We start from the raw sequence: 16,756 nt of genomic DNA on the forward strand, positions 1-16,756 counted from the left end.
AAACCCTGCTGGGAAAAATACATATTTTCCGGGGATCCCAAAGAGTACAAATACATATAGGCAGACAGATAGATTTCATGGAAATAAGGGAGAATCCATAAAAGTGAGTTACATTGCCTAAAGGGGAATCATGAATGGTATAAACAATTGAAAATATTTGATAAGAACGAAGTTCATAACATCTGGAGAACCCAGCGTGGAAATCCACAAAAGTGGAGTTTTAGCAGCATGGTTTTACAATTCATGAAGTTGTTATCTCTTGCCTCAGAGTGCAGGGATAATCCACAGTAAACTCCAGTAAAAAGTCTCAATCACCTTCTACTATAAATATATGGAATATAGAACATAAAGTCTTGATTTTTGAACTATCTTTTACAAAGTCCTGGGGGGGGGGTGGTCACCTCGATCACAGAAGGGAGGCCTCTCTTCTCCATCCCCTCCTCCTTTTCCTCTCCTCCTTTCCCACTTTCTCCTTCCCTCCTTCCCTCCCAAATGGGGCCGGCCTGGCCTCTCCCCTCCTTCTCCCCTTCCCTCTTTTCCTCCTCTGGAAACCAGATCCCATTCCAGCTCGGCTCCTGACCCCGGTCCCAGCATCCCTGGTGAGTCCTCTTCCAACTCTTTCCTTTCCTTGGGAAGCAGAAAGGACTGCAAGTCCCAGCATCTGGGCTGTCAAACGGCCGGAATCATTGGGTTGCGGTGACTTTCCTAAAGTCTTGCCGTATCCCAGAAGAAGCATTCTCTCCTGGTGTTTCCATGTCAGAGGGCTGTGAGGTCTGTTGGAAACTCGGCCGTTTATTATATCGTATAAATATTATATATTAATTTATATATAATAGTATATTATTATTATACTAATAGTATATTACAGGGGTCCCCAAACTAAGGCCCGGGGGCCGGATGCGGCCCTCCAAGGTCATTTACCTGGCCCCCGCCCTCAGTTTTATAATATAATATTTTTATATCCGTTCTAATAATATAATATACTAGCTGTGCCCGGCCACGCGTTGCTGTGGCAAAGTGGTGGTGGTATTGGTTAAAAATTGTTGTGTAATTTTTATTTGACGTTACAGTAGAGTCTCACTTATCCAACATAAACGGGCCGGCAGAACGTTGGATAAGTGAATATGTTGGATAATAAGGAGGGATTAAGGAAAAGCCTATTACACATCAAATTAGGTTATGATTTTACAAATTAAACACCAAAACATCATGTTTAACAACAAATTTGACAGAAAAAGTAGTTCAATACGCAGTAATGCAATGTAGTAATTACTGTATTTACAAATTTAGCACCAAAATATCACGATGTATTGAAAACATTGACTACAAAAATGCGTTGGATAATCCAGAACGTTGGATAAGCGAGTGTTGGATAAGTGAGACTCTACTGTATTTGTATTTTTTTAATTAATTTTATTGTAAGTTATCTTTTTTTTAATTATATTTTATTATTTTCTTGTATTATTTTTAGTTATTTTCTGTTATTATAGTATTTTATTGTATTAATTTTTAGTGTTTTAAATTGTTTTTTATTGGGTTGCTAGGAGACCAAGTTGGAGGAGCTTAGCCTTCTAACTGGCAGCAATTGGCTAAAAGCAATTATTGCTCTCCCTCTAAGTAGGACTTTATTTTTCTTTTCTTTTTGTTGTATCAACCTAGAGGCATGGATGATGGGTTGTGTTGTCAAATTTCGAGGTTGGGGGGCCTGTAGTTTTGTTGTTTCGTGGGTCGCCGTGATGCCATCACTCTTTTATATATATAGGTAGTATATTATTATTATACTAATAGTATATTACAGGGGTCCCCAAACTAAGGCCCGGGGGCCGGATGCGGCCCTCCAAGGTCATTTACCTGGCCCCCGCCCTCATTTATAATATAATATTTTTATATCCGTTCTAATAATATAATATATTGTATATACATATGATATTGATAATAATATTATCATTTTATACAATATAATACTACTAATAATAATACCATATATTAATTATATGTTATATATTACATATAATATTACAGTATAGTGGTACAGTAGAGTCTCACTTATCCAACGTTCTGGATTATCCAACGCATTGTTGTAGTCAATTTTTTCATTACATCATGATATTTTGGTACTAAATTCATAAATACAGTAATTTCTACATAGCATTACTGCATATTGAACTACTTTTTCTGTCAAATTTGTTGTATAACATGATGTTTTGGTGCTTAATTTGTAAAATCATAACCTATTTTGATGTTTAATAGGTTTTTTCTTAATATCTCCTTATTATCCAACATATTCGCTTATCCAACATTCTGCCGGCCCATTTATGTTGGATAAGTGAGACTCTACTGTATAATATTTTTATATCCGTTCTAATAATATAATATATTGTATATACATATGATATTGATAATAATATTATCATTTTATACAATATAATACTACTAATAATAATACCATATATTAATTATATGTTATATATTACATATAATATTACAGTATAGTGGTATAGTTCAATATAGTAATATATAAGGCTAATATTGTGCTATGCTAATAATATAATATACTGTATGTACATACAGCTGCTCTGAGTTCCCTTCAGGGTGAGAAGGGTGGGATATAAATGTAGTAAATAAATGTAGTAAATGAATAAATAAATAATTTTGGACTTAAGCTCACCCAAAGTCTGAAATGACTTGAAGACACACAACAACAACAACAATCCTAATTAACCTGACTATCTCATTGGCCAGAAGCAGGCCCACACTTCCTATTGAAATCCTGATAGGTTTATGTTGGTTAAAATTATTTTCATTTTTAAATATTGTATTGTTCTTTCATTGTTATTGTTGTTGTTTTGCACTACAAATAACATATGTGCAGTGTGCATAGCAATTTGTTCATTTCCCCCCCCAAATGATAATTCGGCCCCTCAACAGTCTGAAGGATTGCGGACTGGCCCTCTGCTTTAAAAGTTTGAGGACCCCTGGTATATTAGTATTAATATAATTACTAGCTGTGCCGGGTCTGGCGGTTAGGATCCCTCTGGTTAGGAAGCAGCCTGGCTTTGAAGCTGCAAGGCTGTTCAGTGGGATTCACTTTAGTAAGCAATTGGGAGTTTTCTGTTATTTATATATATAAAAGAGTGATGGCATCACGGCGACTCACAAAACAACAAAACTACAGGCCTCCCAACCTGGAAATTTGACAACACAGCCCATCATCCACGCCTCTAGGTTGATACAACAAAAAGAAAAGAAAAATAAAGTCCTAATTAGAGAGAGAGGAATAATTGCTTTTATCCAATTGCTGCCAGTTAGAAGGCTAAGCTCCACCCACTTGGTCTCCTAGCAACCGACTCAGCCCAGGCGACAGGCACAGTTAGGCTTCACTTAGGCCTCTTCCACAGATTATCTAAAGCCCTAGCGTCTGCCAACCCAGAAGTTTGAAAACATGCAAATGAGAGTAGATGAATAGGTACTGCCCCGGCAAGAAGGTAACGGTGCTCCATGCAGTCATGCCAGTGGCCACATGACCTTGGAGGAGTCTACAGACAACGCTGGCTCTTTGGCTTAGAAATGGAGATGAGCCCCAACCGCCAGAGTGTGAGTAGATAAAAAGGTACTGCTCCGGCGGGAAGGTAACGGTGCTCCATGCAGTCATGCCAGTGGCCACATGACCTTGGAGGAGTCTACGGACAACACCGGCTCTTTGGCTTAGAAATGGAGATGAGCCCCAACCCCCAGAGTGTGAGTAGATAAATAGGTACTGCTCCGGCGGGAAGGTAACGGTGCTCCATGCAGTCATGCCAGTGGCCACATGACCTTGGAGGAGTCTACGGACAACGCCGGCTCTTTGGCTTAGAAATGGAGATGAGCCCCAACCCCCAGAGTCAGACATGACTGGACTTAATGTCAGGGGAAAACCTTTACCCTTGACCTTAACTACCACCAATTCCTCAATATTTTATTTCCCATACCACCAGACTTCGCCACAGCAACGCGTGGCCAGGCACAGCTAGTACAATATATTATTAAAATGATAATATAAGAATATATTATCATTATTATTAATAATATATTATTATAATACTATAATATGATAATATATCATAATATAATAATACATTATTATTACTAATATATTAATATTATAATAATATAATGCAATTATCTTTGTATGGAAAACCCGTTACTTCTTTGGCACACGAAGGGACGAGCAGAAAAGTCCATTTTGGGGGAACTGTGGCCCCTCCCATTGTCCGTTGGCGGGGACTCCATGCTGCCAGGGATCCTGCACTCTGCACAGGCCCAGAGGCCTTGTAAACGTCCCACGTCCGAGCGCCTTTCGTGCACCGCAGACCAAGAAAATCAGTCGTGAACAACCTCAGACTTTTGCAGGGCAGAAACTATTGGGGTGGGAAGATGGTTTGCATCTGGAGTGGGAGGGAATTCCAGGCTGAGAGGCCAAAAGCCGGTCCGTTATCGGACACAAAATCCTTTCGTCTCCCGTAGTTATAGATCCCCTCGGGTGTTTGGTACCGTTAAGTTCAACTCGACCCGAAATATGAGTGCCCTGATAAACATACATGATCAACATGCCTTTCTTTAGGTGTGGGTGAGTGCAAACAGGGCAATCGTGGTCCTTTTGATGCGAATCGTGGTCCCAAACGCATGTAAATAGGCAAAAACGCACCCCCAAAACACCATGCACGACGCTCGTTTTCAAGGGTTATTGTCACCGACAAGAGTCCCGTTGAGTTGGCAAACTGGCACCCCAAAGTGAAACACTGGGGGCACTTTGGGCATGCTCAGGAGTTCAATGCTCTTGGGTTTCTCGGACTTTGTGGCCCCGAATGCATGCAAAGAGGCGGAAATGCACCCCCAAAACATCATTCACGACGCTCGTTTTCAAGGGTTATTGTCACTGACAAGAGTCCCGTTGAGTTGGCAAACTGGCACCCCAAAGTGAAACACTGGGGGCACTTTGGGCATGCTCAGGAGCTCAATACTCTTGGGTTTCTTGGACTTTGTGGCCCCGAATGCATGCAAAGAGGCGGAAATGCACCCCCAAAACCCCATTCACGACGCTCGTTTTCAAGGGTTATTGTCACCGACAAGAGTCCCGTTGAGTTGGCAAACTGGCACCCAAAAGTGAAAGACCGGGGGGCACTTTGGGCATGCTCAGGAGTTCGATGCTCTTGGGTTTCTCGGACTTTGTGGCCCCGAATGCATGCAAAGAGGCGGAAATGCACCCCCAAAACATCATTCACGATGCTCGTTTTCAAGGGTTATTGTCACTGACAAGAGTCCTGTTGAGTCGGCAAACTGGCACCCAAAAGTGAAAGACCGGGGGGCACTTTGGGCATGCTCAGGAGCTCGATGTTCTTGGGTTTCTCGGACTTTGTGGCCCCGAATGCATGCAAAGAGGCGGAAATGCACCCCGAAAACACCATTCACGACGCTCGTTTTCAAGGGTTATTGTCACTGACAAGAGTCCTGTTGAGTCGGCAAACTGGCACCCAAAAGTGAAAGACCGGGGGGCACTTTGGGCATGCTCAGGAGCTCGATGCTCTTGGGTTTCTTGGACTTTGTGGCCCCGACCGCATGCAAAGAGGCGGAAATGCACCCCCAAAACACCATTCACGACGCTCGTTTTCAAGGGTTATTGTCACTGACAAGAGTCCTGTTGAGTCGGCAAACTGGCACCCAAAAGTGAAAGACCGGGGGGCACTTTGGGCATGCTCAGGAGCTCGATGCTCTTGGGTTTGTTGGACTTTGTGGCCCCGAACGCATGCAAAGAGGCGGAAATGCACCCCCAAAACACCATTCACGACGCTCGTTTTCAAGGGTTATTGTCACTGACAAGAGTCCTGTTGAGTCGGCAAACTGGCACCCCAAAGTGAAACACTGGGGGCACTTTGGGCATGCTCAGGAGTTCGATGCTCTTGGGTTTCTCGGACTTTGTGGCCCCGAATGCATGCAAAGAGGCGGAAATGCACCCCCAAAACATCATTCACGACGCTCGTTTTCAAGGGTTATTGTCACTGACAAGAGTCCTGTTGAGTCGGCAAACTGGCACCCAAAAGTGAAAGACCGGGGGGCACTTTGGGCATGCTCAGGAGCTCGATGTTCTTGGGTTTCTTGGACTTTGTGGCCCCGAACGCATGCAAAGAGGCGGAAATGCTCCCCCAAAAGCCAAAACATGAAGCAAGTTTATAACCCCCGACAAGAGCCCTGTTGAGTCGGCAAACTGGCACCCCAAAGTGAAAGATCGGGTGCACTTTGGGCATGCTCAGGAGCTCAATGCTCTTGGGTTTCTCGGACTTTGGGGGGCGAATTGTGGGTGTACTTTGAGCATGCTCAGGAGACTCTTCTGCAGGATAGCTTTGCAGGATAAAGGCGGGGAAATGACCCCGTTTCCTGATGATCAATGCCGAAGTGCCCGTCAGGTCCGAATGCCAAGGAGGGTATTCGTGAGAGTGACAGGCGGGCAAGTTGCCACCCGTGCCCGGCGTATGGGCATCGTGGCATCTGGGAACAGGATGCCTGGGCCTGAGTCAGCAAAGCCGGGCTTTCGGAATGCCGTCCCTCCCGTCTTCCCGGCCTTTGTTCCCCATCCATTCCAGCTGTAGACAAATCCAGATGGCCAAACCACATCCTGGCTTGGCGTTTGCAGTGGTGCACAGATGGAAAAATAGAAAAAACAGACCCGGCCGGTGAAGAATGCTTTGAAGAGACACATCAGGCTGGCCCTCTGAGCATGTGCAGAGTGGCTCAAAGTCGCCTCAAAGTTTCCGGGCCCAAACCCGATCGCGTTGGATGTCGTCCAGATACTGTATTGGAAATAACTGCACCCAGTCTCTGGGCACATAACCCCTTGGGGAATGAATGGCAATCGTAACCTTATTGAAAAAAGAAAACATGATGTTTGGCAAATGCGAATCTCCATGAACATGTGGAGGCCACTTTTTGAAAACCACGAGGCAAGAAAAGCACGACTGTGTTGGAAATGATATTCATGTAATGGCACACAGGGTACTCGGCTGTTAGACTTTTTTTTCCATGTCAGGAGCGACTCGAGAAACGGCAAGTCGCTTCTGGCGTGAGAGAATTGGCCGTTTGCAAGGACGCAGCCTGGGGGACATTGCCCAGGCATGTCCTGGCATGGGGAGCTGGAGCTGACGGAGGGAGCTCACCTGTGCTCTCCCAGAATTCAAACTGCCAACAGTCCTGTTGGCACAAGGTTTTAACCATTGCACCACCGGGGGCTAATATTATTATATACTATTATAATATTATTATTATATTATAACAATAATATTACAATAATAGTATAATATATTAGTATAATTAAATTGTATTACTACATTATTATTAAATATTATGATGAAATTTTATTATCATTTAATAATAATATATTATTATAATATTATTTTTATTATAACAATTTAATATTACAATAATAGTATAATATGTTAGTATAATTAAATTGTATTACTACATTATTATTAAATATTATTATGATGAAATTTTATTATCATTTAATAATAATATATTATTATAATATTATTTTTATTATAACAATTTAATATTACAATAATAGTATAATATATTAGTATGATTAAATTGTATTATTATTACATTATTATTATCAAATATTATTATTATGAAATTTTACTATCATTTAATAATGTTATTATATTATTATTATTATATTATTATTATATTGTTATTATATTGTTATTGTTGTTATAATTATATCATAACAATTTAATATTACAATAATAGTATAATATATTGCTGTGTTGTCTATTGCTGTGTTTTATACTGCTACTGTTTTTATTCGGGCTTGGCCCCATGTAAGCCGCCCTGAGTCCCCTCCGGGGAGATATAGGCGGGGTATAAAAATAAAGTTATTATTATTATTATTATTATTATTATTATAATATTAGTATAATTAAATTGTATTATTACATTATTACTATTAAATATTATTATGATGAAATTTTATTATCATTTAATAATAACATATTATTATTATATATTATAATAATTTAATATTACAATAATAGTATAATATATTAGTATGATGAAATTGTATTATTATTACATTATTATTATTAAATATTATGATGATGAAATTTTATTATCATTTAATAATAACATAATATTATTATTATATATTATAATAATTTAATATTACAATAATAGTATATTAGTATGATGAAATTGTATTATTATTACATTATTATTATTAAATATTATGATGATGAAATTTTATTATCATTTAATAATAATAATAATATATTATTAAATATTATTATTACTATCTACTGTAGAATTAATGCAGTTTGAGAAGAGCTTGACAAGAGCAGAGTGGAGGGTGAGTCCTGGCTCTTAGAGGACTGGAAGGGCAAGATTTGCACCCAGCTCTTTCCTCTTCCGTGGAGGATCGGCACCGGTTTTCTTGAACGAAAGCTGGAAACTTTTCTGCCGAGAACAAGCAACTGCTGCTTTGTGTGCGTCAAAGTTTCCAATGTTAACCACAGATCTCTGGAATGTCTCAGCGCATAGCATCTGGGCACGTAAACCCGAGAAGTCCCAGCAGCCCTGAAGCAGATGCAGACCCAAAGAAAGGCAGCCGTTCCAATTAGCAAGGCCACGTTTGCTCCCAAGTTTGGTTCCAAAAAGGGATTGAAAGAGTGCCTCTCACAAAATAGTATTATTATTAATAATACTATAATAATAGTATTATTAATATTAATAATAATAATAATATTAATATATTAATAATAATGATGATGATAATGATAATATAATATTGTTGCTGCTGTTGTTGTTGTTGTTATAATATACTAGCTTGGGTACCCAAGCCCCTATATAAATAGGCCAAAGGGAAGATTCTGGTATTCTGTACAATAAAACCTGTTGGAATCGACCAGCGTGATATTTATATGTCTGTGTTTTTTTCGGCAGAGTTTGACCGACAACATGGCCGCTTCGATCGACGTCTGCCTGTGGCTCCTGCTGGTGTTGCCGTTGTGCACCACGGTGTCGATCCACAAAGAGGAGATGGAGGAGAACGTGGGCAGCGGCGAGGGTGAGGGCTCTTCAATCTTCCCTCCGGCGAGTGTAACTCCGGGTCTGGACCCCACGCCCGGCGATCTGGCCAACGGGACGTCGCCCTCCTTCAACCTCCTGGACGGTATCGTGGACTTCTTCCAGACGTACATGCTGCTCATCATCGTGGTGGGCTCTCTGGTCTTCCTCTTCCTCTGCGTGGTCTGCGCCGCCGTGGTGGTCCGCCAGAAGCACAAGGCCTCGGCCTACTACCCGGCCTCCTTCCCCAAGAAGAAGTACGTGGACCAGAGCGACAAGGCCGGGGGCCCCAAGGCCTTCAGCGAGGTCCCCGAGAAGCCCGCCGACACCCGGCAGGAGGAGCCCGTGGACTCCACCAAGCAGCTGCAGGCCGACATCCTGGCCGCCGCCCAGAATCTGAAGTCGCCCAACAAGGAGAGCGCCAAAGGAGAGGAGAAGCCGGAGAAAGAGGAGCAAGAAGGGCCTCCAGAAGAGGTCTCCAAGAAGCCTACGGAGATGCCTTCACATGCTGACGCCCAAGGAGAAGAAGTTCCGTCTCCTGTTGAAGAACCTCAAGTGGAGGAGAGAAGTCCTCCTTCACCAGAAGAACCTGAGACCAAGACCACGGAGAATGGGTCAGGCGAGGGATGTCCTCCACCATCTCCTGAGACGTGCGTTTCCGGCGAATGAACATCAACCCTACTTCATGAACTGGCCCTCACATGCATGGACTGGCCCTGACATGAACATCAATCCTACTTCCCGGAGTGGCCCTCACATGAACATCAACCCTACTTCATGGACTGGCCCTCACACGCATGGACTGGCCCTGACATGAACATCAACCCGACTTCATGGACTGGCCCTCACATGCATGGACTGGCCCTCACATGAACATCAACCCGACTTCATGGACTGGCCCTCACATGCATGGACTGGCCCTGACATGAACATCAATCCTACTTCCCGGAGTGGCCCTCACATGAACATCAACCCTACTTCATGGACTGGCCCTCACACGGATGGACTGTCCCTGACATGAACATCAACCCTACTTCATGGACTGGCCCTCACATGCATGGACTGGCCCTCACATGAACATCAACCCTACTTCATGGACTGGCCCTCACATGCATGGACTGGCCCTCACATGAACATCAACCCTACTTCATGGACTGGCCCTCACATGCATGGACTGGCCTCACATGAACAGCGACCCTACTTCATGGACTGGCCCTCACATGCATGGACTGGCCCTCACATGAACATCACCCCTACTTCATGGACTGGCCCTCACATGAACATCAACCCTACTTCATGGACTGGCCCTGACATGAACATCAACCCTACTTCCCGGAGTGGCCCTCACATGAACATCAACCCTTCTTCATGGACTGGCCCTCACATGCATGGACTGGCCCTCACATGAACATCAACCCTACTTCATGGACTGGCCCTCACATGCATGGAATGGGCCTCACATGAACATCAACCCTTCTTCATGGACTGGCCCTCACATGAACATCAACCCTACTTCATGGACTGGCCCTCACATGAACATCAACCCTACTTCATGGACTGGCCCTCACATGCATGGACTGGTCCTCACATGAACATCAACCCTACTTCATGGACTGGCCTCACATGCATGGACTGGCCCTCACATGAACATCAACCCTTCTTCATGGACTGGCCCTCACATGAACATCAACCCTACTTCATGGACTGGCCTCACATGCATGGACTGGCCCTCACATGAACATCAACCCTACTTCCCGGAGTGGCCCTCACATGAACATCAACCCTACTTCCCGGAGTGGCCCTCACATGAACATCACCCCTACTTCATGGACTGGCCCTCACATGAACATCAACCCTACTTCATGGACTTGCCCTCACATGAACATCAACCCTACTTTCCGGACTGGCCCTCACATGAGCCTGAGCCTGGTGCCAGCCCTACCACCACCCACAAAATGTGGCTCTCCTTGACCCCAACGGGCCCCATTCTTGTGTCACCACTAGCTGACTTGAAGGCGTGTACGCACTTACATGACTCAAGGCATGTGCCCCACTAATATTACTCCTTCCCAACTCCTTGAACAACAGGCTTCCCAACAGTCGGGAAGAGCATTTGGGACCATTCGTCTTATGTGTGAGTTGGACTTATATATGAGCTACTTATACATGAGTTAGACCTATATGTGAGTTAGACTTTTACGTGAGTTAGACGTTATTTACGTAATTGTAGGAGTGATCTCTCTAAACTCGGCCTGGAATGCTGAAGCCAAGGCAACATCTTCCTCGATCCAGACCATTTTGGGTAGCCAACAAGAGACACTGGCTGCTCTTTGGAAGACTTGAATCATCTCCCAAATATGCCGACAATGCTCCTGGGTCAGCCGGAATTTAAGTTTCAAAGGATATTTACGACCCACTGCCGCTTTCATTCCCGTGGCTCGACACCATGGGGAGAGGCGGGTAAGAAATAACATTATTATGATGATGACGGGTAAGCATCCCGTCAACATCCCGGCTTGGCCGTCGCCGCTGGACTCAGAGCGCTCAACTGGGAAGGGGGCGGAGCCAAAGTGCTGCTTGCTTACACCTGAAAATTACCTACAGCCTACAGTGTAACCATATATATTTGCAGGGAATGCTCCCATTGTTCATGGAACAGCCTCATTGCCTTAAAAGAACAGGAATCCCATTGAAACCAAGGGAGAGAATCAACTGGGAAGGGGTGGAGCCAAAGTGCTGTTGGCTTACACCTGAAAATTACCTACGGCCTACAGTGTAACCATATATATTTGCAGGGAATGCTCCCATTGTTCATGGAACAGCCTCATTGCCTTAAAAGAACAGGAATCCCATTGAAACCAAGGGAGAGAATCAACTGGGAAGGGGCGGAGCCAAAGTGCCGTTGGCTTACACCTGAAAATTACCTATGGCCTACAGTGTAACCATATATATTTGCAGGGAATGCTCCCATTGTTCATTGCCTTAAAAGAACAGGAATCCCATTGAAACCAAGGGAGAGAATCAACTGGGAAGGGGGCGGAGCCCAAGTGCTGTTGGCTTACACCTGAAAATTACCTACGGCCTACAGTGTAACCATATATATTTGCAGGGAATACTCTCTGTTGTCCATGGAACGATCCCATTGCTTTAACAGAACAGGAATCCCATTGAAACCAAGGGAGAGAATCAACTGGGAAGGGGGCGGAGCCAAAGTGCTGTTGGCTTACACCTGAAAATTACCTACATCTACAGTGTAACCATATATATTTGCAGGGAATGCTCCCATTGTTCATGGAAAGGCCCAGGAATCCCATTGAAACCAAGGGAAAGAATCAACTGGGAAGTGGGCGGAGCCAAAGTGCTGTTGGCTTACACCTGAAAATTACCTACATCTACAGTGTAACCATATATATTTGCAGGGAATGCTCCCGTTGTCCATGGAACGATCCCATTGCTTTAACAGAACAGGAATCCCATTGAAACCAAGGGAAAGAATCAACTGGGAAGTGGGCGGAGCCAAAGTGCTGTTGGCTTACACTTGAAAATTACCTACGGCCGGCCCTGCCTACAGTGTAACCATATATATTTGCAGGGAATGCTCCCTGTTGTCCAACCCGTGCCTGAATTTGACAAAGGGAATCCCCCGCCTTGGGCTTTGGACCACTGTCATTATTATTAACCGTTGTTTACAAATAAAGATCTCGATATTTTATTTTACGTCTGGCGTCTTCCATCAATCCCAATGGAAGAGAAATGTCAACAAAGGGGGTCGGCGGGAGGAGGAGACAGGAACCGCTCAAATATTAAATATAAATAATAATATATCCAATATACTAAATATAATATAGTGATAAATATATTAAATAATAATAATGAAATATACTAAATATATTTAATATAATAGTTGAAATAATAATAAGCCCCAAGGCCACGAAAGGCATGTCTGTTTGGCAGCGAGAGGGGCTTTCTGTGTTTGGAAATGCATTTTCCCCCGGGATGGAAGAGGAAATTGCCGGCGTGTTTGGACTGAGAGGCCCCAAAAAGAGGGAAAAGTTGAGCTTGGAAACCTATGAATGTTCCTTGCAAGTTTGAAAACCATTTGCAGACCCCACAAACATCGACTGTATGCAGGATCCGTTCACTCACTGTTCCCACTGTTGGTTGTGAGCGGAATTGGATACATTATTAGTATATAATTAATTATATTGTTTTTATAATATATAAAAATAATATAAAATAATATTTATATTATTTATATATATTTATATTTTTATTTACAATGCTGCAAAACAGGGCCAGTGCAACCTAGGTATGGGCAGACCAAGGCCATTATAATTAAAATATATATTTTAATTATAAAATATAATTATAAAATCATTACATTGTTTTTATAATATATAAAAATAATATAAAATAATATTTATATTATTTATATATATTTATATTTTTATTTACAATGCTGGAAAACAGGGCCAGTGCAACCTAGGTATGGGCAGACCAAGGCCATTATAATTAAAATATATATTTTAATTATAAAATATAATTATAAAATCATTACATTGTTTTTATAATATATAAAAATATTATAAAATTATATATCTATCTATCTATCTATCTATCTATCTATCTATATATATATATATATTATTATTATTATTATTATTTACAATGCTGCAAAACAGGGCAAGTGCAACCTAGGTATGGGCAGACCAAGGCCATTATAATTAAAATATATATTTTAATTATAAAATATAATTATAAAATCATTACATTGTTTTTATAATATATAAAAATATTATAAAATTATATATATATATATATATATATATATATATATATATATATATATATTAATTATTATTATTATTATTATTATTATTTACAATGCTGCAAAACAGGGCCAGTGCAACCTAGGTATGGGCAGACCAAGGCCATTATAATTAAAATATATAATTAAATTAAAATTATAATTAAAATATATTATAATTAAAATATAATTATAAAAATATGTATATTTTTGTAATATATAAAAATAATATAAAATAATATTTATATATATTTATATATATTTATATTTTTATTTACAATGCTGCAAAACAGGGCCAGTGCAACCTAGGTATGGGCACACCAAGGCCATTATAATTAAAATATATATTTTAATTATAAAATATAATTATTATAATTTTTATAATATATAAAATAATATAAAATAATATTTATTTTATATTATATATATATATATATATATATATATATATATATATATATATATTATTTACAATGCTGCAAAACAGGGCCAGTGCAACCTAGGTATGGGCAGACCATTATAATTAAAATATATAATTATAAAATATAATTATAAAACTAATTATATTGTTTTTATAATATGTAAAAATAATATAAAATAATATTTATATAATTTATATATTTTTTTTATTTATTTACAATGCCGCAAAACAGGGCCAGTGAAACCTAAGTACGGGCAAACTAATATAATAATAATAATAATAATAATAATAATAATAATAATAATAATAATAATAATGAGTTTGCATTCGTTCAAAGCCCAATGTACTAAATACATTAAACGTTAATAATAATATAATAAATATATTAAATAATAATAACATAAAAATATACTAAATATAATATAGTGATAAATATATACCCGGGCCGGGTGAGGTTTGCCCATATAATACAATTCAACGATGCAAAACAGGGTCGGCTTATACTCATATAATGCAATTCAATGCTTCAAAATAGGGTCGCTGTAGCCTCGTATAGTGCAATTCAATGCCACACAACAGGGTGATTTATATAATATAATTCAATTCGGCCAAACAGGGTCATTGTACTCATATAATGCAATTCAATGCTGCGAAACATGACCAGTGTAGACGCACATAATGCAATTCAAATGCTGCAAAACAAGGGAGGTGGAGGTGGGCGGGGCCACAAATGGGTGGCCAGGGTGGGCGGAGTTACGAGCTCTGAGGCAGGGCTGAGCTTCTATCTCAGTCCTGTGGTGCCTGCCAGGACACAGGGGGCGGGGCTAGAGGAGGGGGCGGGGCCTCTTCCCAAGTGCCTGATAGGGCTGAACCTCTATACCCCGCCGTCATGTTCTAACAAGTGCCTCGGGAGGTATATAGAGGCTCAGCCCTGTCTCATGCTCTTGGGAAGAGGCCCCGCCCCCAGCCCCGCCCTTTAGTACTAAAAGGCCTCTCACGAGAAATATAGAGGCTCAGCCCTGTCTCATGCTCTTGGGAAGAGGCCCCGCCCCCAGCCCCACCCTTTAGTACTAAAAGGCCTCTCACGAGAAATATAGAGGCTCAGCCCTGTCTCATGCTCTTGGGAAGAGGCCCCGCCCCCAGCCCCGCCCTTTAGTACTAAAAGGCCTCTCACGAGAAATATAGAGGCTCAGCCCTGTCTCAGGCTCTTGGGAAGAGGCCCCGCCCCCAGCCCCGCCCTTTAGTACTAAAAGGCCTCTCACGAGAAATATAGAGGCTCAGCCCTGTCTCATGCTCTTGGGAAGAGGCCCCGCCCCCAGCCCCACCCTTTAGTACTAAAAGGCCTCTCACGAGAAATATAGAGGCTCAGCCCTGTCTCAGGCTCTTAGGAGACCCCGCCCCCTTACCTAGCCCCACCCTTTAGTCCTAAAAGGCCTCTCAGGAGAAATATAGAGGCTCAGCCCTGTCTCAGGCTCTTGGGAAGAGGCCCCGCCCCCAGCCCCGCCCTTTAGTACTAAAAGGCCTCTCACGAGAAATATAGAGGCTCAGCCCTGTCTCAGGCTCTTGGGAAGAGGCCCCGCCCCCAGCCCCGCCCTTTAGTACTAAAAGGCCTCTCACGAGAAATATAGAGGCTCAGCCCTGTCTCAGGCTCTTGGGAAGAGGCCCCGCCCCCAGCCCCGCCCTTTAGTACTAAAAGGCCTCTCACGAGAAATATAGAGGCTCAGCCCTGTCTCAGGCTCTTGGGAAGAGGCCCCGCCCCCAGCCCCGCCCTTTAGTACTAAAAGGCCTCTCACGAGAAATATAGAGGCTCAGCCCTGTCTCATGCTCTTGGGAAGAGGCCCCGCCCCCAGCCCCACCCTTTAGTACTAAAAGGCCTCTCACGAGAAATATAGAGGCTCAGCCCTGTCTCAGGCTCTTGGGAAGAGGCCCCGCCCCCAGCCCCGCCCTTTAGTACTAAAAGGCCTCTCAGGAGAGGTATAGAGGCTCAGCCCTGTCTCATGCTCTTGGGAAGAGGCCCCGCCCCCAGCCCCGCCCTTTAGTACTAAAAGGCCTCTCACGAGAAATATAGAGGCTCAGCCCTGTCTCAGGCTCTTGGGAAGAGGCCCCGCCCCCAGCCCCGCCCTTTAGTACTAAAAGGCCTCTCACGAGAAATATAGAGGCTCAGCCCTGTCTCAGGCTCTTGGGAAGAGGCCCCGCCCCCAGCCCCGCCCTTTAGTACTAAAAGGCCTCTCACGAGAAATATAGAGGCTCAGCCCTGTCTCAGGCTCTTGGGAAGAGGCCCCGCCCCCAGCCCCGCCCTTTAGTACTAAAAGGCCTCTCACGAGAAATATAGAGGCTCAGCCCTGTCTCAGGCTCTTGGGAAGAGGCTCCGCCCCCAGCCCCGCCCTTTAGTACTAAAAGGCCTCTCACGAGAAATATAGAGGCTCAGCCCTGTCTCA

At 42.5% G+C, this 16,756-nt stretch overlaps 1 protein-coding gene across 2 annotated transcripts; it reads left to right on the forward strand.

Moving 5' to 3' along the window:
• Positions 1-460: 460 nt before the first annotated feature.
• tmem119 (transmembrane protein 119) lies at positions 461-12,802 on the forward strand. Of its 2 annotated transcripts, none has more exons than XM_016998600.2 (2): positions 461-599; positions 8,968-12,802. In XM_016998600.2, exon 2 carries the CDS (start codon positions 8,983-8,985, stop codon positions 9,757-9,759), a length of 777 nt encoding a protein of 258 aa, XP_016854089.1. In that variant the 5' UTR covers positions 461-599; positions 8,968-8,982; the 3' UTR covers positions 9,760-12,802. The 2 variants fall into 2 exon arrangements, with proteins under 2 accessions (XP_016854089.1, XP_062814516.1); XM_062958446.1 differs by having other exon boundaries at positions 487-771.
• The last annotated feature ends 3,954 nt before the right edge of the window (positions 12,803-16,756 follow it).

The sequence above is a fragment of the Anolis carolinensis genome, chromosome X (assembly GCF_035594765.1).
Source record: "Anolis carolinensis isolate JA03-04 chromosome X, rAnoCar3.1.pri, whole genome shotgun sequence".
Lineage (NCBI taxonomy): Eukaryota > Metazoa > Chordata > Lepidosauria > Squamata > Dactyloidae > Anolis > Anolis carolinensis.